At 37.2% G+C, this 18,018-nt stretch overlaps 1 protein-coding gene across 21 annotated transcripts in view; it reads left to right on the top strand.

Moving 5' to 3' along the window:
• NEK1 (NIMA related kinase 1) overlaps nt 1–6,673 on the top strand; it is a 48,056-nt gene extending 41,383 nt beyond the window's left edge. For 20 of the 21 annotated variants that reach the window (XM_051616451.1, XM_051616460.1, XM_051616459.1 and 17 more), the window contains 3 exons: nt 1,687–1,820; nt 2,072–2,204; nt 4,018–6,673. In XM_051616451.1, coding sequence (XP_051472411.1) covers nt 1,687–1,820; nt 2,072–2,204; nt 4,018–4,031 — 281 coding nt within the window. In that variant the 3' untranslated portion in view covers nt 4,032–6,673. Of the gene's footprint in view, nt 1–1,528; nt 1,596–1,686; nt 1,821–2,071; nt 2,205–4,017 lie in introns of those variants that run through there. The other variant, XM_051616465.1, reaches the window with a different exon arrangement.
• The last annotated feature ends 11,345 nt before the right edge of the window (nt 6,674–18,018 follow it).

Here is an 18,018-nt window from a genome sequence, read left to right as displayed (position 1 = left end):
TATTAGCTATACACAGTGGTGTCTTGAAGTCTTAGTTCTGTTTTGTTTTTTTTAATTCTGGTTGAAATAAAGTATTTTACTACTGCTGTAAAATGAAGTGCATTTAGAAATATAGGTATAAAAAGATGCAGAAAATCAATAATCTAAAACATAGCTTTTTGTGTAATTTTGATTTGTTGAAGACAATTTTAAACATGAATATACCTGTAAGATGTTATCTTCGTGATACATTCCAGTAAGTATTCTAAGGTAAAATAAACTTAGGCAACACCATTTTCTTTCATTTTTTGACAGTGCTGATGTTATACACTGATAGCATTCAGTATTGTCTGTTTCTCTGATTCTGTTGTTGTTGCAGGTGTTAGGTAGTTGGCGTCAGTGTCCCACCCTGTAGATTAATGACATATCATAAGAATTGCAGTTTTCATTGTTGGGGGCAGGAGGAAGGCCTTCAGAACTCATGGGGACAGGACTTGAAACCAAATCTGTTTAAGATTGAGAAGTTAAATACAGGATTAGAATTCATCTAATGAATTTTTAAAACAGATACAACTTTTCTTTCTTTTTTTTTTTCAGTGGTAATTTCTTATTGATGTGACTGTTTACACTATCGTATCGGGGATATTATTTCATGAGGATTATAGCTTACACTACTAGTTATACATAGGAATTGAAAATAATAGAGTTTTAATGTTAACTCACAAAGTTTGTGACCTATGAGGCAATACTATGTAGGGGGTTTTTTAAAGATTGCCTCCTGAAATCTAAAAAGTTGTATATTTTTTCCTGGGCAAATAAGCCCCTTCATAATTCAAATACTTTAAGTAAGTATTTTTCTTAGGCAAAAACTTTGTGTTTTATTCTAGGGTAACAGGAGACAGGGCTCCTATACTAGGACATAGGGATTCTATTTTGTATTTTTAAATAGATCTCTTTTTTGTTAAACTTACCTAGTGTTTGACTGTTACAAACCTGTTTGTAACATTTCTGTCACCTGTAAGAAAAATCATCATGATTTCTGTTGCACATCGTATTGTACCAATTGGCATACTGAATTTGCTACACAAAGAAGAGGCACACATCAGAGAAGGAGGAACTTGGTGGCTAAATTAGTACAGGGTTTTTTAGACTTGCTCCATGGAACAAGATGCATCTCAGTGTAGAAATTAAATCACTGATTCTTAACAGACATGTCTTTGTTTTCTGCTAAAAGACAGCTGCTTCATTTAAGAGCTCTTTTCCCTACTGTGGGACAGCCACTGCACCCTACATCACTTCCATCTCAGAAATAAGTGGAATAGTTATATGGAACATGACCTACTAACGTGGTTATGTGGAACTTGACCTACTAACATTGCTTTGCTAAAAAAAAAATGACTGCTTTAAGACCATACCTTGTTTTCTTTTGGTATGAATAACCTATGGATAACTATCAGACTGAGGCTTTAGAGGAGCAGCTAGATGTTTCCCATTTGGGATTTAGAATGTCTTTGCTGTCAAGAAAGGGACTTTTCCTATTTCATTGCAGGTTGTTCAGACCATCTGCCAACATGGATTAGTGCATCCGAGCATACCTGCTTTCTTGACATTTCGAGGTCTGTGTGGATATCAAGTTTATGGACATAGAAACAACATGCAGAATGTAGGAAAACTGAGGGGGTTTTACTGTTGTTTTTTTCTTTACAGATAATAGTGATGGAGAGATTGCCAGTGAGTGTGAAGAATGTGACAGTATCTTCAGCCATTTGGAGGAGCTGAGATATAACCTGGAGCAGGAAATAGGCTTTGATAAATTCATTGAAGTTTATGAGAAAATAAAGGTTTGTGGAAAAGATTTTAAGAAACAAGTACCTAGGGCTGTTTACTGTACAAGTAACTAATTGCACTGTGTGACTAGAATCAATACTCAGTCTTTTATTCTGTTTCTACACAATAAAATATTAACAGAGAATATTAACAGTGCATTAAAGTGGAAAACTTGCCGGTTAACCATGAATTGCATTAATTAATTGGAACTATTTAATTCTGTAACCATTTTAACTTGGGCAACATGGGTTGTCCTTTCTCCTAGGCTATACATGAAGATGAAGATGAAAACATTGATATTTGTTCAACCATAGTTCAGACTATTCTTGGAAATGAACACAAACACCTGTATGCCAAAATACTTCACCTGGTGATGGCAGACGGAGCCTACCAAGAAGGTAATCTCACTCTGTCCTGGCAATGATGGCTTTTCTTATATTCCTTTTCAGTCATATACAATAGGTTCTAATATATTTTTAAAACATATCTGTGCTTTGTGATATTTATTGGCTATACTGAAAAAATACTTCTTTTTCTTTTCAACAAGGGATATTTTCTATTCCTGCAACAAAATGTGGCAAACTTTGATTAGGCATGCTGACTGCTCTGGTTGAATAGTATGTGCACAGTCAACTGTAACAATAGTTCTCTTGTGAAAGGTGCAGTATAATAATTTAATTTCTGTAAAACACATAGATTGGGAATATGGGAGTCTAGAATAAAACTTCAAGAAGAAAAAACAGTTTTATCTTAAGAATTAATGAATTTTTAGCTAAAGTAATAGTTTTCAGACAAGTTGTACTTGTCTGAAAATAAAATGTGACTCTTTATCCTGTAATTGTAATTTTTCAGAAGAACTTGATGTGGGGGTTCCATCAACTACCAATCATGTACAAAATTTAACTGCAGTTATGTAATTTTAGATTTCTAATGATGAAAGACTTGAGAGGAAAAAGTAATCTAAAATTGGTATAAAATCAGAAACATTACATACTGCTTTTAGAAATATGTACAATGATCACTATTTAATGGATTCAGATTTTGAAAAAAATATGTTAATAAACATCTACTTTCTGCATCTTTTAAATTCTTTTACAAATGTGTTGCAATAGCAGTGAGTAGAGGGTCAGATAAGATTACGGCTTTTTTGATTTTTTTACATGAAGGCTTGGGAGGAAAAAACATCTTAAAAATTAGTTTTAACAATATAATAACTAAAAAAGTAATTTCTAATACAAATAGGTTTTCCCAGTTTTCCCAGTTTTTCTTTCCTACTGATATAGAGCCAACTCAGTAAGAACAACCAGTACCGTATTGTTTTCATGTTGCATTAAAAATGATAGAAAATTATCTGAAAAATATTTTTTCAACCACAGTTTATTGACTTAATAACAGAATTTGAAAGATACATTGTAGTAGTTCATTTTTCAAGTGGACTGACAATATAGAACGAGAAGAAAATGGAAACTGGGATGTTACAGTTTCTTTTCCTTGCCACTTAGTCTTAAGCATATTTTAAACCTAGTACAAAAATGCCTAATGACAATTTGCTGAATGTTGGCATATACATTGCAAACTGTTGTATGAGTCAATCCCATCAAAATGAGCCAACTTTGATCTTGCAAAATGCTGTTTAACAAGTGGCTATTTTTAATAACTTCAGTTGTAACTCCGTATTTTTCAAATCTGTGATAGACTTCAAAAATGTAAAGAAAAAGTAGTTCTTTACAGTTCAGATACTTAAAGTACATGTAGTACTTAAGTACATAAAGAACTATATTTAAAGTAGTTCTTCAAATTTCAGACATTTAAAGAAAAAATTCTATGCTAATAAAGGTGAATAGAGGACAAGTGACAGTCAGAAGCATGTTAATAGCTTCTGTCTCAAAAGATACATACTCTTCAAATAAGAAAAGCTATAAAAAAAATCTATACTGCACTTTACTGAGAGGACTGTTCTATCTGAAGCAGGCCTCTCGAGTTGAAATGATCTTAAATTCACTAATCCAAGAAAGATGATGTGTTGTTCATTGTTTGTACACATCGTGCTTTCAAGGCAGTTTTGGTAATGGTCAAATCATTGGTGAATGACTTAGTGAATTTTGTCCTGTTGCTTACTAAAGTGCAGTTTCTAGTTGTTTTGTAACCCCAGCTTGATGTGGTGTGTGTGTTTGCTCCTTTTCACCCTGTCTCCCCCTCTCCTTTTTACAGATAATGATGAATAAACCTGACTCAGGAAATTCATTAATGCTGTACTACATACCAGTGTTTGAAGTCTGCACAGCTGAATAGCAAATTGTAGCAGAGAATGTAATATGGGGCAGGAGAAGCAAAACTTCAAAAAAGAATGTTGATTGTATGAAAAAGAGGAGGAACATGCCTTTTAAAACTGAGATACACTTCTCTTGTTTGTGTACTTGTGTATGTGTTCATTAAATATTACGTGCCCAAAGTAAAAACCCAAACAAACAACAAACAAAATAAAACAACCTCCAAAACCTGTAATCTCTCAAACTCCAAAATAAATATAGAAAGGAATACTTGTAGATGTTCTGATACAAAACTGAGACCTATAATACCAAACAGAATTTCTGTCATAACAGCAGTTGGCTGGTGTGGATGAGCAATTGGAAGCATTACTTTGTTGTGGAAGAACCCACATATAGCTATTCACTTACATACTTAAAATAGCCTCTCTTTACATAAAGACATTACTTCATTTTTATTGACCCTCATTGTTATATTTTAATAGCATCTTAATCTAGTGGCCCAATTTGAGTATTTTAACTTTTTTCTTAATTTAAAAAAAACTGTTTTAAAGTTCAAGGCTACTGTCACTTTTGTACCAGTGTCATCTGAAATATCTTAGTGGTGTTTCTAAATTAGGGAAAACTGGTACTGCAGTCATCAATGAAATGTCTGGAATTTTTTGAGACTGTAAAATTAATTTGGAGGTAGAATACTTTTTTCAAATATTTTTTCCTCTTCCTCAACCCCTTCCCAAGATCACAAGTGTTTAGTTCTTTTGTATTTTGTAATCTGGTCAATGATAATATGGTAAGTATACTGTTGAATTGAAAGGAATGGTTTTTTTCCAGGTTGTCCTTAAATTCTTAGTGTTATGCTCATGGCTCCAGCAGCCACGGGGGAAAATGAAATATTGCAGGCACAAGTGCTATGTAATACTTCTCATCTTTTGTCTCATATTTTGTAGCTTTATTTCCACCTCCCTGAAAGAAAAAACAGGTTTCTCCTGACCTGCGTTCCCTTTTTCCTCCTGTCAAAGTAGTACTATACAGCACAGACATTAGGTGTGCTGCTCTTTTCCAGTCTTCATTTCTGGAACACATTTATTGGCTTACCTACACAGTAAGTCTCTTCTTAGAAATCTAATGAACTGTCAAACTTTGAGCTGCCCTACTGGAAATTTATTTATTTTTTTTTTTTCAGCTACAGCCAGTCACAATCTAAAACTGTCAGAATGTTATTTTGCCACAAAGTAAAATCAAGTATACATCTATATCTTATTTAGAACTATGAAAATATGTACATGATTTTTGTATAAATGTTTTATGGTGGTGTTATTAAAATTTTGCCCACTGGAAAGTGTTATTTTTTTTTATTACATCCAGTTATTAAAGATAGATTAAACTTACTTTATTTCAGCTATATCTTGGGAACCTGTGATGAGAATAAAATTAATAATCATAAATGCCTTTAATATATTAAATTTTGTATATCCTTGTTTACTTGATAAATGCCTCTTGCTTGATCTGATGAGAAAGTTATGGACATTGTTGGAAACAGTGCTGTTTCTGTCCTATGCTGCTTCTCTTTTTCTTTTTTTTTCCCACCATAATTTTTGAGGCTTTTCACTAGGCTTCTTTTTCCATTCCACTTAACCACTGCTCAATAATATGATCCTCATAAGAGATGATACATCATCCATGAAATTTAGCAAATACACTATAAAGACCTGAAGAAAGAATCAATCTGCATTATTTTCCTTTTTCAGGTTTGCTTTTCGAATCACACCTTGCTCACATTTTGGGGGAAGGGAAATTGGTTGAGCATTTGATTTGCATTCATAGTACATGCACTGTAACAAATTTTCTTTTATAATCCTAGTAGCAAATTGAGATGGTATTTTTGGAACAAAACATACTCTGTAAACTTATTTCACATTATATCCGTGTCCTCAGTCTTTCCTCTTAACCCCTGAAGCCAACTATAGTTCAGATGAGGAATCTTCAACCAGCTAACCAACTACAAACAAAAAATCCACCTGTACACCCTTCCCAAAACCTGCCAAGAACACCAGCCCCGTAACCCAAACCCATAATGTTCTATTGTGCTACCTGCAGATATGTCTGTAATCCACAGAACTGGACTCTCCTGGCTAACTGTGCTATTCATAGCTCTCCTGATACCTTGATGCCTCCTGGCCTCTGGCAGGAGTAAGATGGAGTCTTGGCTGTTACCTGGCTTTGTTTTCAGCTGAATAGGTACAGTAATCCTACCTCCAGTATTTGGTGCCTGAAATATTTTTTGAAGAACAGAGTCTGAAGAGGCTGTTTCTCTTCCATTTGCTGAACTTTGAGTGCATATTTGACCTTGCCACTAGAAGGTATTTCAGGACAATTTGTTACCTGGTTGGGCAAGGTGGACCAAAACAGATCACAAAGGTGTCTGGGGTCTGGTAAGTGAATGGGTGATTGAAACAGAGTTCCAGTGTACCATATTCCTGACAAGCGTCTCTGTGTTCTTGTGACATCTACATCATTTGTCAATAATTCTCATTTCAGCTTTTAGTGCTACATCTCCATCTTGATCTGATTTGCAAATAAATCCTTTATATTTATTCACACCTGCATTCTCTACCAACTGTTGTTTTCTAAAGCTTTACAGCCTTGCCTATATCTGCTGAAAACTTACAAAAATGTTTTGTAAGATTGTTTGGAGGGGTTTTGCTCAGTCACATCTGTTTGCAGGGGAAACCACACCCTTTCAAAACTCTGACGGTCAGTTCAAGCGCTGAACTGTGGAGTTCTTAGTGTTTAGAACACATCCCCAGGCCGCCGGTGTGTCGGGGGCGGCGGTACCGCCCTGCAGCCGCCGGGGGGCAGCGGGGACCCGCCGGGGAGCAGGACCCGGGGCCGGGGTGCCTGCCGGTCCAGGCCCCCTGCAGACCGCACTTTGCTGGGAACAATGTGGGGCGACCTTAGAGCACTAGGTAGGGTCCTGAAGCTGCTAGATAGTGAGGGTGAATCGCCACGGAAATTCTGAAATTCTGTGATTTGTATTTCCTTGTATGATGTCACATTCTGAAAACCCTACATATAAACACAGAACTTTGTTTACAAAACGTTGTAATTCGCATATAATTTACAAATAAAAAATACCGAGAAATATGTAGATAGAATTCACAGGCCTGGGCAACAAGCCTTTAGATTGAGAACAGTTCCCCAGCTGGTATCAGCCACCCACTCCTCACGGGCCTCTTCCTGGGGCACAGGAGGAGAAGATGGCACAGCATGTCCAGTTTCCCCAAATGACTAGATGCAAGTTTAAATAAAACAAAATATAACACTTTTAGCACTGTTACAATGTTGTGTATGGTTGGACTCTATATTGATCTTTCCCTCAGGCAGAGGTGGGTTAGAAGCAGGCCCCTGACTAAATTTCTGATTGGACTTCAGCCTTTCCACTAAAAGCACCTTATTAAGGCTCATATGAAGTTGGGCTCTACATAATTTTAATAACTGGGATAAAACACAGACAAACAATAGAAATTTTATTTTTTCAATCCTTTATTATTTTGTAAGAAAAACATTTTAATGTGCTCAAATTTTAACACATTAATTCACAACTCACGTAGACTCAAATTTAGCATAGAATAGAAACAATTTCTAGAACATTTATTTTTGCTATTTTTATCATAGCAGTTTAGACTGAGCAATTTGCAGATTTTAAATACTGAAGTTGGCAAAGAGCTTCTTCCTTTAATTTGTGTGTTAATGCAATATACACTTCAAATGCACTTCCAAGTTCATACGTTTTCCAGCTGAGCTGATGAGTTCATCAATTCAAATAGCACTTTGAAGGCTTGGCTTGTGCAAGAGTCTTAAAAACACTTCTTCAGCAACTCAAACGTTAATTGAACTGCTTACATAAAGACACATTAATTTGTAGTTACTTGTGAGACACATACGTAGGAGTTCACTTGCTCCTGCTAAATTGCTTGCCTTGAGCACCTCTGATCTGGTGCACTCTTTCAGATTTTATTTCCAAGGCATTTTTAAACCAAGATGGGATTTAGCTAATTCCATTAACTCTCCTTTTAACAGTAGGGTTTGAAAACTCACAGAACCAAATACTTGGAGAGTTGTTGTTTTTTTTCACAGTAGCTGCACAACAGCCAAAACCAGGTGGGTGTCACGGTGGGGAAACTCCAGCAAGGTACCATTTGCTTAGTTTCAGGATGTCTGTGACAGTTCTCTTACAAGTCATCCCTGAGGTTTGACTGTATCAAGTGTGAGACCGGGGTGTTGCATGAGTCACTTCTGCTTGGCTGATGGATGTTCCCTTAGGGACTGCAGTCAGCCAGGAGAAAATACTGCTCAGTTTTAAACAGCACTGTGGCTCAAGCTGATGCAGACATGCTCAGAGGATAATGGAACCATAATCAGGTCCTTGAGATACCCTCATTTTTGCTGTATCCTGCAGACAGTCCTGACAGTATTCTCATCTCTACGGGAATGGATGAAGTATGCATTTTTGCTCTACTCTCACTATAAGGTAAAACTTCCTCATAGTCAAATTTTTGACAAAACCTCTGCAGTTCTAGCTCTCTTAATAAAAATTTTAAATCTCAAGCAATACTTTAAGGATGATATTTTTTCCTTCTATCACCCTTCTGATCAGCTGTTTTATTGCTGCTAGAACGATTCTAAATGCTGTCAGAGTAGTTTTCCAAAAGTTATTTTATTTAATTTTATTTTATTTATTTTATTTTTATTTATTTATTAAAGTTATTTGATGGGGATACAGAAAAGACAGAAAACCTAAGATGCCACTTATTAGGAGCTAGAGCTCTACCCGTTGTGGAGCTATATCGACATGACCACTGCTTAAAGGGTTGGTCAGTCTCCTTTTTATAAACTGCTGTAGCTGTTATACTTCCTCTAAACTCTGCTTCTTTCCTCTGTACTGAACTGTAACAGCTCTTGAAAAAGATGTCTAAAAGACAGTAATAAAATGCATCTAAACTGCCATTATTGTAGCTCAATTAGTTTTCTGATAAGTTAAGTGGCAGTTTGGAGTATTTGAGTCTTGTTCTTCAAACTTTGTAAGAAGAAATCAAAAGGTAAAGATTATGGCAATTGAGCTTCTTCAAAGAGTAAACTTAGACTTAACACTTCCACGATTTTTTAATTCTAAGAAATCTTAGTATATTTTTGGTTTTTTCATGCTTAATAGTTTTAAAGTCTTATTTAGTAGTATTTGTATTTCACTGATAGTAAACAGAGAATTATTTCCACAGCAGTAAAAATCTCTAATGTGATTTCTAGCTATTAAAAATACAGCATTTTTTTCAGCTCTTGAAAAGCCTGATTGCACTGAATTGTACATCCTGTTCCACCATGGACTTTAGTACATCAGTTAATGATCACAGTGCCCCAAATAACTTCATTCACTGTATTCACTTAATTCACTGCAGGGCCTCCTTTCCTTGGATGACCACTATTGCAATCTCAACATTGGCAAATCTTGCTTGTCCAGGAAGAGACTAGAGCGAGTTCTGACTCTAACAGGGGGGTTAAGCATTGCCAGCTGAGAGAGTGAGCACAGTTCCATCCTGGCCTGTGACCTTTGTTAACCATGCAGTGATAATAGAGCAACTACAGCTTAGATAAGTAATGGTCAGATTACCCACCATAAATACCCGTATCTAGCCATATATACGATAGGGAAGCATGGATGAGCACGGTCATAAGGCCTCCCTCCTCCCAGTAAAACTTAAAGAAAGCTTTAGTCAAATGACTTTGTGATCTGTTAAGATGCTCCTGCTCTCAGCTGTCTGTTCTTTCCCTCTGCTGATTACCAAGACCAGCAGAACGAAATGTGTGCCCATCCTCATGCCTCGGCACAAAGCGTAGCGGCATTGATTAGACTGCTGAGAAGATGGGTTTGAGCCAAGTCACCAGACTCTGAGCTGCAGCTGATGAGGGTATGAACACATCTTCCATTCTGCTTATTCTGCCACAATGAAAGCAATCCCCATCAGAAGGATGGGGTGTAACAGATGGAGCTCTAATTTAAACCACTTTGTAATAGTTCCTAAAGCTCATCTCTCAAGGGTGGTGCAAGACTCCTTGTGCAGTGCTAGCAAGAGAAATTTCTGTATGAACATACAACGTGAAATAGGCCTGCTGAGGAGCAAAGGCTGTCTAGTATATAGTGTTTATTTTGCATTAATTGAGTCATAAGGTACTTAACACTATTTTTAGTTTAGCTTGCTCCCCACAGATATTGTATTCTGCCTTACAGCAGTTAAAAACATGAGAGAGGTCTAACTAAAATAGTTTAAAAAAAACAGTAATTGTGAAATTGCCAGTTCTATCCTCTGATAAACCATGGGGGCTTCTTAGAGGGATCACACTAATCCATAGTATGAAATAGGTTAGATCACTTTCTACAGTCACTAGCTTTAACAAATCTGTCTTTGATATCTCAGCTCACGTGTTACAGAATCATAGAACGCTGGGTTGGAAGGGACCTCAAGGATCATCTGGTCCAACCTTTCTATGTACTACTACAGTTTGCATGCAAGGCTTGTAAGATGTGTGTGTCTCTCCTGCCTCTTCATTCTGCATTTATATCTTAGTGGTGTCTGAAAAATACACTGCTTGCTCACAGTTACACTGATGTTAATGAAAATTGCAGGTACCTCATTTCTGCATATCAAGCCCTGATGCTCTCTCAGCCATAGTGAACTATATTTCCTTGCCACAGGATAACAGAGAGGTCAGAAAGGCTTATGATCCTTGGACAGAAGACTGTGTAGAATAATAGAATGAACTGTGAAAAAAAAAATAAATGCTGAAAGCATCTGGGAGGTTTTTTGTGCATACTAGACATTATACGCTCTACTCACTTTCTGTGATTAAGTTTACTCTTCCTGAGGCCTAGAATTAGCCAAATAAAACAGCAAGGAAGCCTTCTCTGTGTTTCTTGCCTCCATTTCTCACTAACATTTTTACATTCACTTACTCCCCCTTCTAATGGAAGGTGGGGGAAAAGTGCTGAGTACAGCACTAATGACATGAAAAAAAAAAAACACTGAGAAGCAGGGAACAGCAGGGAGGCCAAGGTTTCAACCACTCTCCCTCCCTTGCTCAGGAAAATTTCAGTGACCTCTTGACACCTCCCATGGGAAACTTTAAATTGACAAGAGTATTTGCCAAGTAAATACAAAAAACGGCATTAAAATAGTATTGTTTCTGACTTAATCCTCCTAAATTCAATGGAAGTAAGTTAAGGTTCCCGAAGCAGCTATAATGCACTAACTTCATTCTAGATGGCAGTATATGTGGATATATATCAGGACTGATTAAGAAACACCTCCACACACTCAGAAGCAGTATTCACTTGGGAAACTGAAAGGAAGAATGCAAAAATTGTTACAGCTTGTTCCTGGATTATCCCGGTATTTTGATTATGCAACACTACCTAGAGTCAAAACATTGTTAATTTGTCCTATGAAAACAAAAGGGAAAGGCATTTCAAGTTGGTTATACCCTGAGTGTTTATTCTGACATGTTTTTGCTGGGGTAAGTTACTCAAGAATGATTGTTGGGATATACTTGGGCTTTACTGTCTGCCATTTGCCAATTGTTATTCTGAAATTCGATGATCCAGAATGAAGGGATATTAGAGCACACTGCACCTCAAACATTCCAAACCATTTCTCCCCACAGCTAGAGAATGCCCTTCTGCTACCCAGCAACACTTGCTGGTCATTATTAACTCTGATCCTGCTTGTTAAGAGTATTCCAGAAGACAGGTCACCAAACTAGAAATGTGTGGGTTAGTTCTGAGAATTGTCCCTTTTTTTCTTCCCCAGCAAATTATTTAATTTATGCTGCAGCTATAACTGAATTTGTGCCAGTCATTATCTCCCCTCATTTGTCTTGCTTCCTCTTTCCAGTCTTTTTCATTATTTGCAAAGTCTTCAATGTATGAGGTAACTCTGCCTTCATGTTCCCCATCCCCATCATAAAGAAGAACACAATAAATACCATAAGTAAGGATGTTTACAAAATGCAATACCAGAGAAATGCTCACTGACTAATGTGAACTGGCACATAAGGAAACACCTAGCACAGCCTGTTTGCTGACAACTGTTTTGAGCACAGCTGCCTTAGCTCTATTTAAGGACTATGACATGGATTAAAAATACATCCCTTTTTTAGTGTAGGTGTAACCTTGGAGAAGAATGGTGCATTAGCAGTTTGCAGTGATGCCTGTGAACAGGCTTTTGGCTTGCTTATCCATTGTCAGTGCCCTAGACACATCCACATACAGGCAGCTGCTGTTGGCATTGGGGAAAACATTATTTGAAAATTAGTTTGACTATAGCTCGTATAAAATGTGTATTTAAGAGATATTTAAGAGCTGAATCTTAGCTAATGGGAGGGAATCCAGCTGCCTGTTTTCTTTGGCTCTGAGAGTCAGTTTGATATGATTTACATTTTCAGAGCTGTCTGTACAAAGAAAGAGCTAGAGGGTTGGTTTTGAGGCAGTTGGGATTTTTTGTGTGTTATTGGTTTTGGTGGGTTTTTTTGCTGTGTGTTAGTGAGTAAATATTTTACAGCCTGAATTCCTAGTTCCACAAAATCACTGACTCCAGGCTGTGGGACATTATAAGGAAGCACAAAGGGTGGAATGTATTGCTAGTAATGATCTATGAGATAAGATTTTCAACTAAGCCAGTGCAGAGAGGTCTCTTGCCAGATGTGTGGGAGTGAAAGTGACACAAATCTAAAAAAAAAAAATAATAAAAAAAATCTTTGGCAATCCCAAAGTGATTACATAGCCTTCTAGCTCTAGCAGCCTCAGAGAAGTCTTTTTTTTCTTTCTTTTTTTTTTTGTCTTAATTTCTTCATCAACTTAAAAGCCAAGTCCCAAACTTTATAAAAGAAATCCGAAGTAGTGCCATGAATACTCCATAAATTTATCTCACTTCCTTAATCTTATTTTCAGCAAAGGAAGGGTTTTTTTTCCTTTCCTACATTCCCCTGTTTGTAAAGAACTGTGGTAGTAGAATCATGGAATCGTTTGGGTTGGAAAGGACCTCAAAGATTGGATCCAACCTCCCCTGCATGGGCAGGGAAACCTCCCACTACATCAGGTCGCTCAAAGCCCCATCCAACCTGGCCTTGAACACTTCCAGGAATGGGGCTTCCACAACCTCCCTGGGCAATCTGTGCCAGTGTCTCACCATTCTCAAGCTAAAGAATTTCCTTCTCATCTTGACCACATGCTGAGCCATCTCATATAAACGATAATATTACCTCAAAGGGTTGCACCAGATGATCCTTGAGGTCCCTTCCAACCTGGCATCCTATGATTCTATGATTCTTCCTAATATCTAATTTAAATCTACCCTCTGTCAGTTTGAAACTGTTCCCCCTTGTCCTGTCACTACAAGCCCCTGCAAAAAGCCCCTCCCCAGCTTTCCTGTAGCCCCTTCAAGTACTGGAAGGCAGCTATGAGGTCTTCCCAGAGCCTTCTCTTCTCCAGGCTGAACAGCCCCAGCTATTTCAACCTCTCTTCATGGGAGAGGTGCTCCAGCCCTTTGATCATCTTTGTGGCCCTCCTCTAGAATTACAGTGATTCTGCAAGAAATCACCAGGGAGCTTGTGACTTTATTCCCTTACTTTCATCCCAATGTATTGAAAGCTTTCCTTCAGAGTCAAGCTACATTGGAAAACCTTGATTTTTGCTTCTAAGGTATCACAGACAAAAACAACGGTACATGGGTGGTACAGTGATCACATCCTAACCTTTGCCTACACCCTTTCATAAGTGTACCAGAAACTGCAGACAACTGAAGCTGTAAAGGAGCCTCTGTACCTTTCAGACAACGCAGGAAGTATAATTTGTGCTAAAGGGAATGCAACTTTCTCATAGCTGAAGACACATTGTAAAAAGGGATGTTTCAGTCAAAGAAAAAGCTTTACCTTGGTTTAACAACACTGGTTTGACTAGTTTGGGATAGAAATGTTGGTGCACTTTAAATGCTGAAATGCATATTAATTTTTTATATCCTAATAAATAAACTCTTACAAAACCTATCTTGTCATGCATGTATGTTTGATAACACAGCAGAACTGTTTAAGTGTGGCAGAGATGTTTGAAAAGTAAACACGCTGATAATTTTACTTGCCTGTCAGATAGCTCTGGCCAGCAGGCACTTTTAGTAGAAAAATGCTATATTAAGAAAATAAATAATTTTGAAAAAAAGTAGCTGATCGTGTTTTTAAGAACTAACATGACTACTTTTTTTTTTTTTTTTTTTTGGCAAACAATCAAACTTTTGCAGCACTCACATTCTAAAATGGCTTAATTTAGAATTTAAACAAGCTAGCAAATTCTTCTTGTAGATTTCGGTCTAACACCACATGAGTTTCATATGTAAAGATGTCACATATTTATACTGGAGTATCTCACCAGTCCCTGCTCCTAAGCCTGGGTGTGCAGCACAGCAACATTCGGACTCCATTCTGGGACAAATTCCAAACTGACTCGCTGCAGAAGAGATCTAGGTGAAGGCAGTATGGTGCTTTTCAACAGATTTCCTCATCTGGACAGCAGGAGGAACTGCAGGACTCGCCATAAAACACACACAAATCAAAGTACAGACATATTATTGCTGTTAGTATATATTTCTTATGCTTTAGCACAAGTGGCTTTTACAAGTTGTTCCTCTGTAAATGTACCTCCTGTAACTGATCTTAAAATTAGATACCTAGAATAAGATGCCTGTTGAAATTCACAAAATTTTCTGAGTTTTCATCATGTTGTTGAGCAGTTGCCTAAAAAAGAAATAATATCCCTAAATCACCTGCTCTAGAGCCTGTGCTCCAAGTGAACTTGAAAATTTATGATCTAGAAAGACTGAAGAAGGCACTTCATACGTTCTGAAGATATTTTTGGAAAATATGAAGAGCTCAGAGGTTCCGGCCTGCAACTTTTTGGAGGATACTTTTCTGAGGATAGATCCCTGAGGCTTTGGCCAAGGACGTTTGCTCTAGGAAGGTTAATTTGAATGGAGGACTCCTCTAGTACAGTGCTGTGAATTCTTCCCTGTTTATGACACTTATTGACTAGCTGTACTGAATTTCTAGAAATACAAAATATAAAAAAAGACCCAATCTAGGAATTTAGACCTGACATGATGGATACAGACTTCTCTCAATGCCCACAACTTCCCTCAGCACAGTCCATGTGCAAAAGTGCCTCTGACTCTTCTTGACAGTTCCACCTCCTCCTATCTAGTGTATTTTTTTGTCAAAATAGTAGACATGCCAAGCAGTCAGTCTCCAGACGTTCATTTGGTAATGAGGTGTGATAATGAAGACCAAGTAAACTTCTGTGAATGTTGAATATCCTTCACAATATTATGTTTTCACCTATTTAAAAAGAAAAATAATTGTTTGGGCTCCACAACTTATCTCATCTGTTGGTCTTCTGAAAGCTTCAAACATTTGTCACAATGTTCCTCAAAGATAAAATTGGAGTTTAGTCACTCCAGCCCACAATCACCAAAAGAGGTTGATTACAGCTCTGCCTGATCTCAGTCTTGAGTCAGTAACATATCAACTCTTCTTAAATATTTATATGGTTATCAGTTTGCTCTTCATATAAAACACAGGGGTTAGGTCATCAAGAAGCTTTACCCTGGGACTTGAATGTAGCCCTTGCAAGTGGAGAATGTATCAATAGCTTTTTAATAGCTTAAAACTTGCTAACAATATAGCAAACTTAAAAACATGAAAACGGCATGTAAGTATTCCAAAAAGTCTAATGCAGTCAATAATTCTAAAATTACATCCTGAATCACTTATGAATCTTTGGGAGAGCAGTTCTAAATAGGATTGGGAGATCTCTAGAAGAGGCTTGAACAGAGAATCTGGCATGCCCTTGTGGGCACATCACTAATTCTAGAGAGGCATATTGGCATTAGGACCTACTTTGCAGCTTCACAGATGCAATCTGCAGCTTATCAGGTACGTGCGAGGAAGGAAGAAGATCATTTGGTTTTAGAATAAACTTATTAAGCAATAGATTCTTGCATTTCTGTATCTCTTCTAAAATGTTCCCTGCTGTGCCATCTAGTTTGATTTCTTTAAGTAAACATTCTCCTGTGCGTTCTCTCTAACCTTGTTTATAATAAGTGCAATTTCAAGCTTGCTGTTTAATGAGATGCAGGCACTATGTGCCCATCACCATAATGATCATTTAAATCAAGTTCTTGATGACCTAAACACACCAGCACCTTACTGCATTTCTACAAGGCACAGCAGTGGACACTGCAGCTAGGCTACATGGATTACAAGCACCCATAAACTCAATAAACATTTTCCTGTGACTAGCCTGGGAGAATTGTCTTAAGGTAACAAAGAACTCACCTAAACACTGAGAATTTATAACATTATTTTTCTTTAATGCCATAGCATTTCTTTTGCATATTCCCTCATTGTGAAGCAAATTAAGTTATTACAAAAGCATCAATATGGGCAAACGTACAATTCCAACTTCACTTCATTAAAGAGAACTAGTTGGCAACATTAATACACAACTGGTACTCTCCTCAAGAAAACAGGAAACTAAAAAGTAAAAAAAAGTTAAATGCCATCTCTGTCATGTCAAGTTTGAGATGCAGCCAGGCAACTCTTGTCTACACTCCAAGCTAGATGCCTAAAATAAAGAATAAAGAATAAAACTAGAAGCCAAAATGTACCGAAAGCACAACAACTCATTTCTCCTGCTGCCTCACAAATAGAATACCAGAGATACTTCTGGCAGGATGCAGAAGCCTCAGAGGTACATTTGTATTACAGTCATTGATCTAGTTATGACTAGCTCACAACACAGAAAGTGCACTAGGGGTAGCAGAAAACTCAAGTTTGCCAGCAAACTGACTGGATCAGAATCAACCATGCTGAGGATCATGCTGCCAGAATTCTGCCAACAGTCCCCAAACTAGGCAATTTAAAGCTAGCACTAATTGCAGCATAGACATCTTGCTGTGAAAAAAATCCAACAAACCCAAGAACAAACCACAACCCTCTAAGCCCACTTCCCTCCCAACTCTAAAACAATACCACACCAAAAAACAAAACAAAACACAACAAAAAAACCCAAACCAACCAACCAACAAAAAAACCAACCAACCAAAAAAAAAAACCAGCTCTTTAATGAAAAAGGAACAAAGTAATGGAGGAACATCCTTGCTCATTTCCGCCAGAGACTGAGGAAAGTTGGTCACGCTTCACTACGTGCTGCACTTGCCAATAAAAAGCCAGCAATACCAGCATGGCCATCAGTGGTAAATTCTTACTAAACTGATGTCAGTGGGAATTCTGTGTGGCCTTTGAAAGGATATTGCCACTGTATCTCCAGGAGTACTTTTACAAGGAAATAAGATTAACTTTTTTGGTCTGTGCTCAAGATGCACGGGAAAGATGGGCTAATGTGGGCATTACAAATGGGGAAACATCATCCTTTCTGACAAAAAAAAAAATAGCTATGAAAATAGTTTAGTACAAAGAATGTATCTTTTTTTAAAAATGCTTATTCTTCTCAGTATAAATAATTTTAATGTTAAAATTAATTCCAGAACCTATAAATAAAAAGAAAAAAATCAGACTATGACTGCTACAAGACGTTATCTTCTGTCACGGTTTCATTTTGATAGGACATAATGCCTCTTGTGTGATGATTCTTATTACCTTTCAGTCTCTTACAGTCATCTGAATATTCTGAGGATGGAATTCACAAATAAATAAAAGATGCCTTGCTGTATTTGTTCTTATAGGCCAGGGTTTCTCTACTTGGCACTCAGTTATTCAGTTTTGTTTTATGAATCTAAATATAGAGATGCTAATATAACTTTTTCAGGCACATGGATTATCCTGCCGTCAG

Source organism: Apus apus, chromosome 4 (genome assembly GCF_020740795.1).
Source record: "Apus apus isolate bApuApu2 chromosome 4, bApuApu2.pri.cur, whole genome shotgun sequence".
NCBI lineage: Eukaryota > Metazoa > Chordata > Aves > Apodiformes > Apodidae > Apus > Apus apus.
Note: the sequence above shows the minus strand (reverse complement) of the source record. Positions and strands in the feature narration are given on the sequence as shown.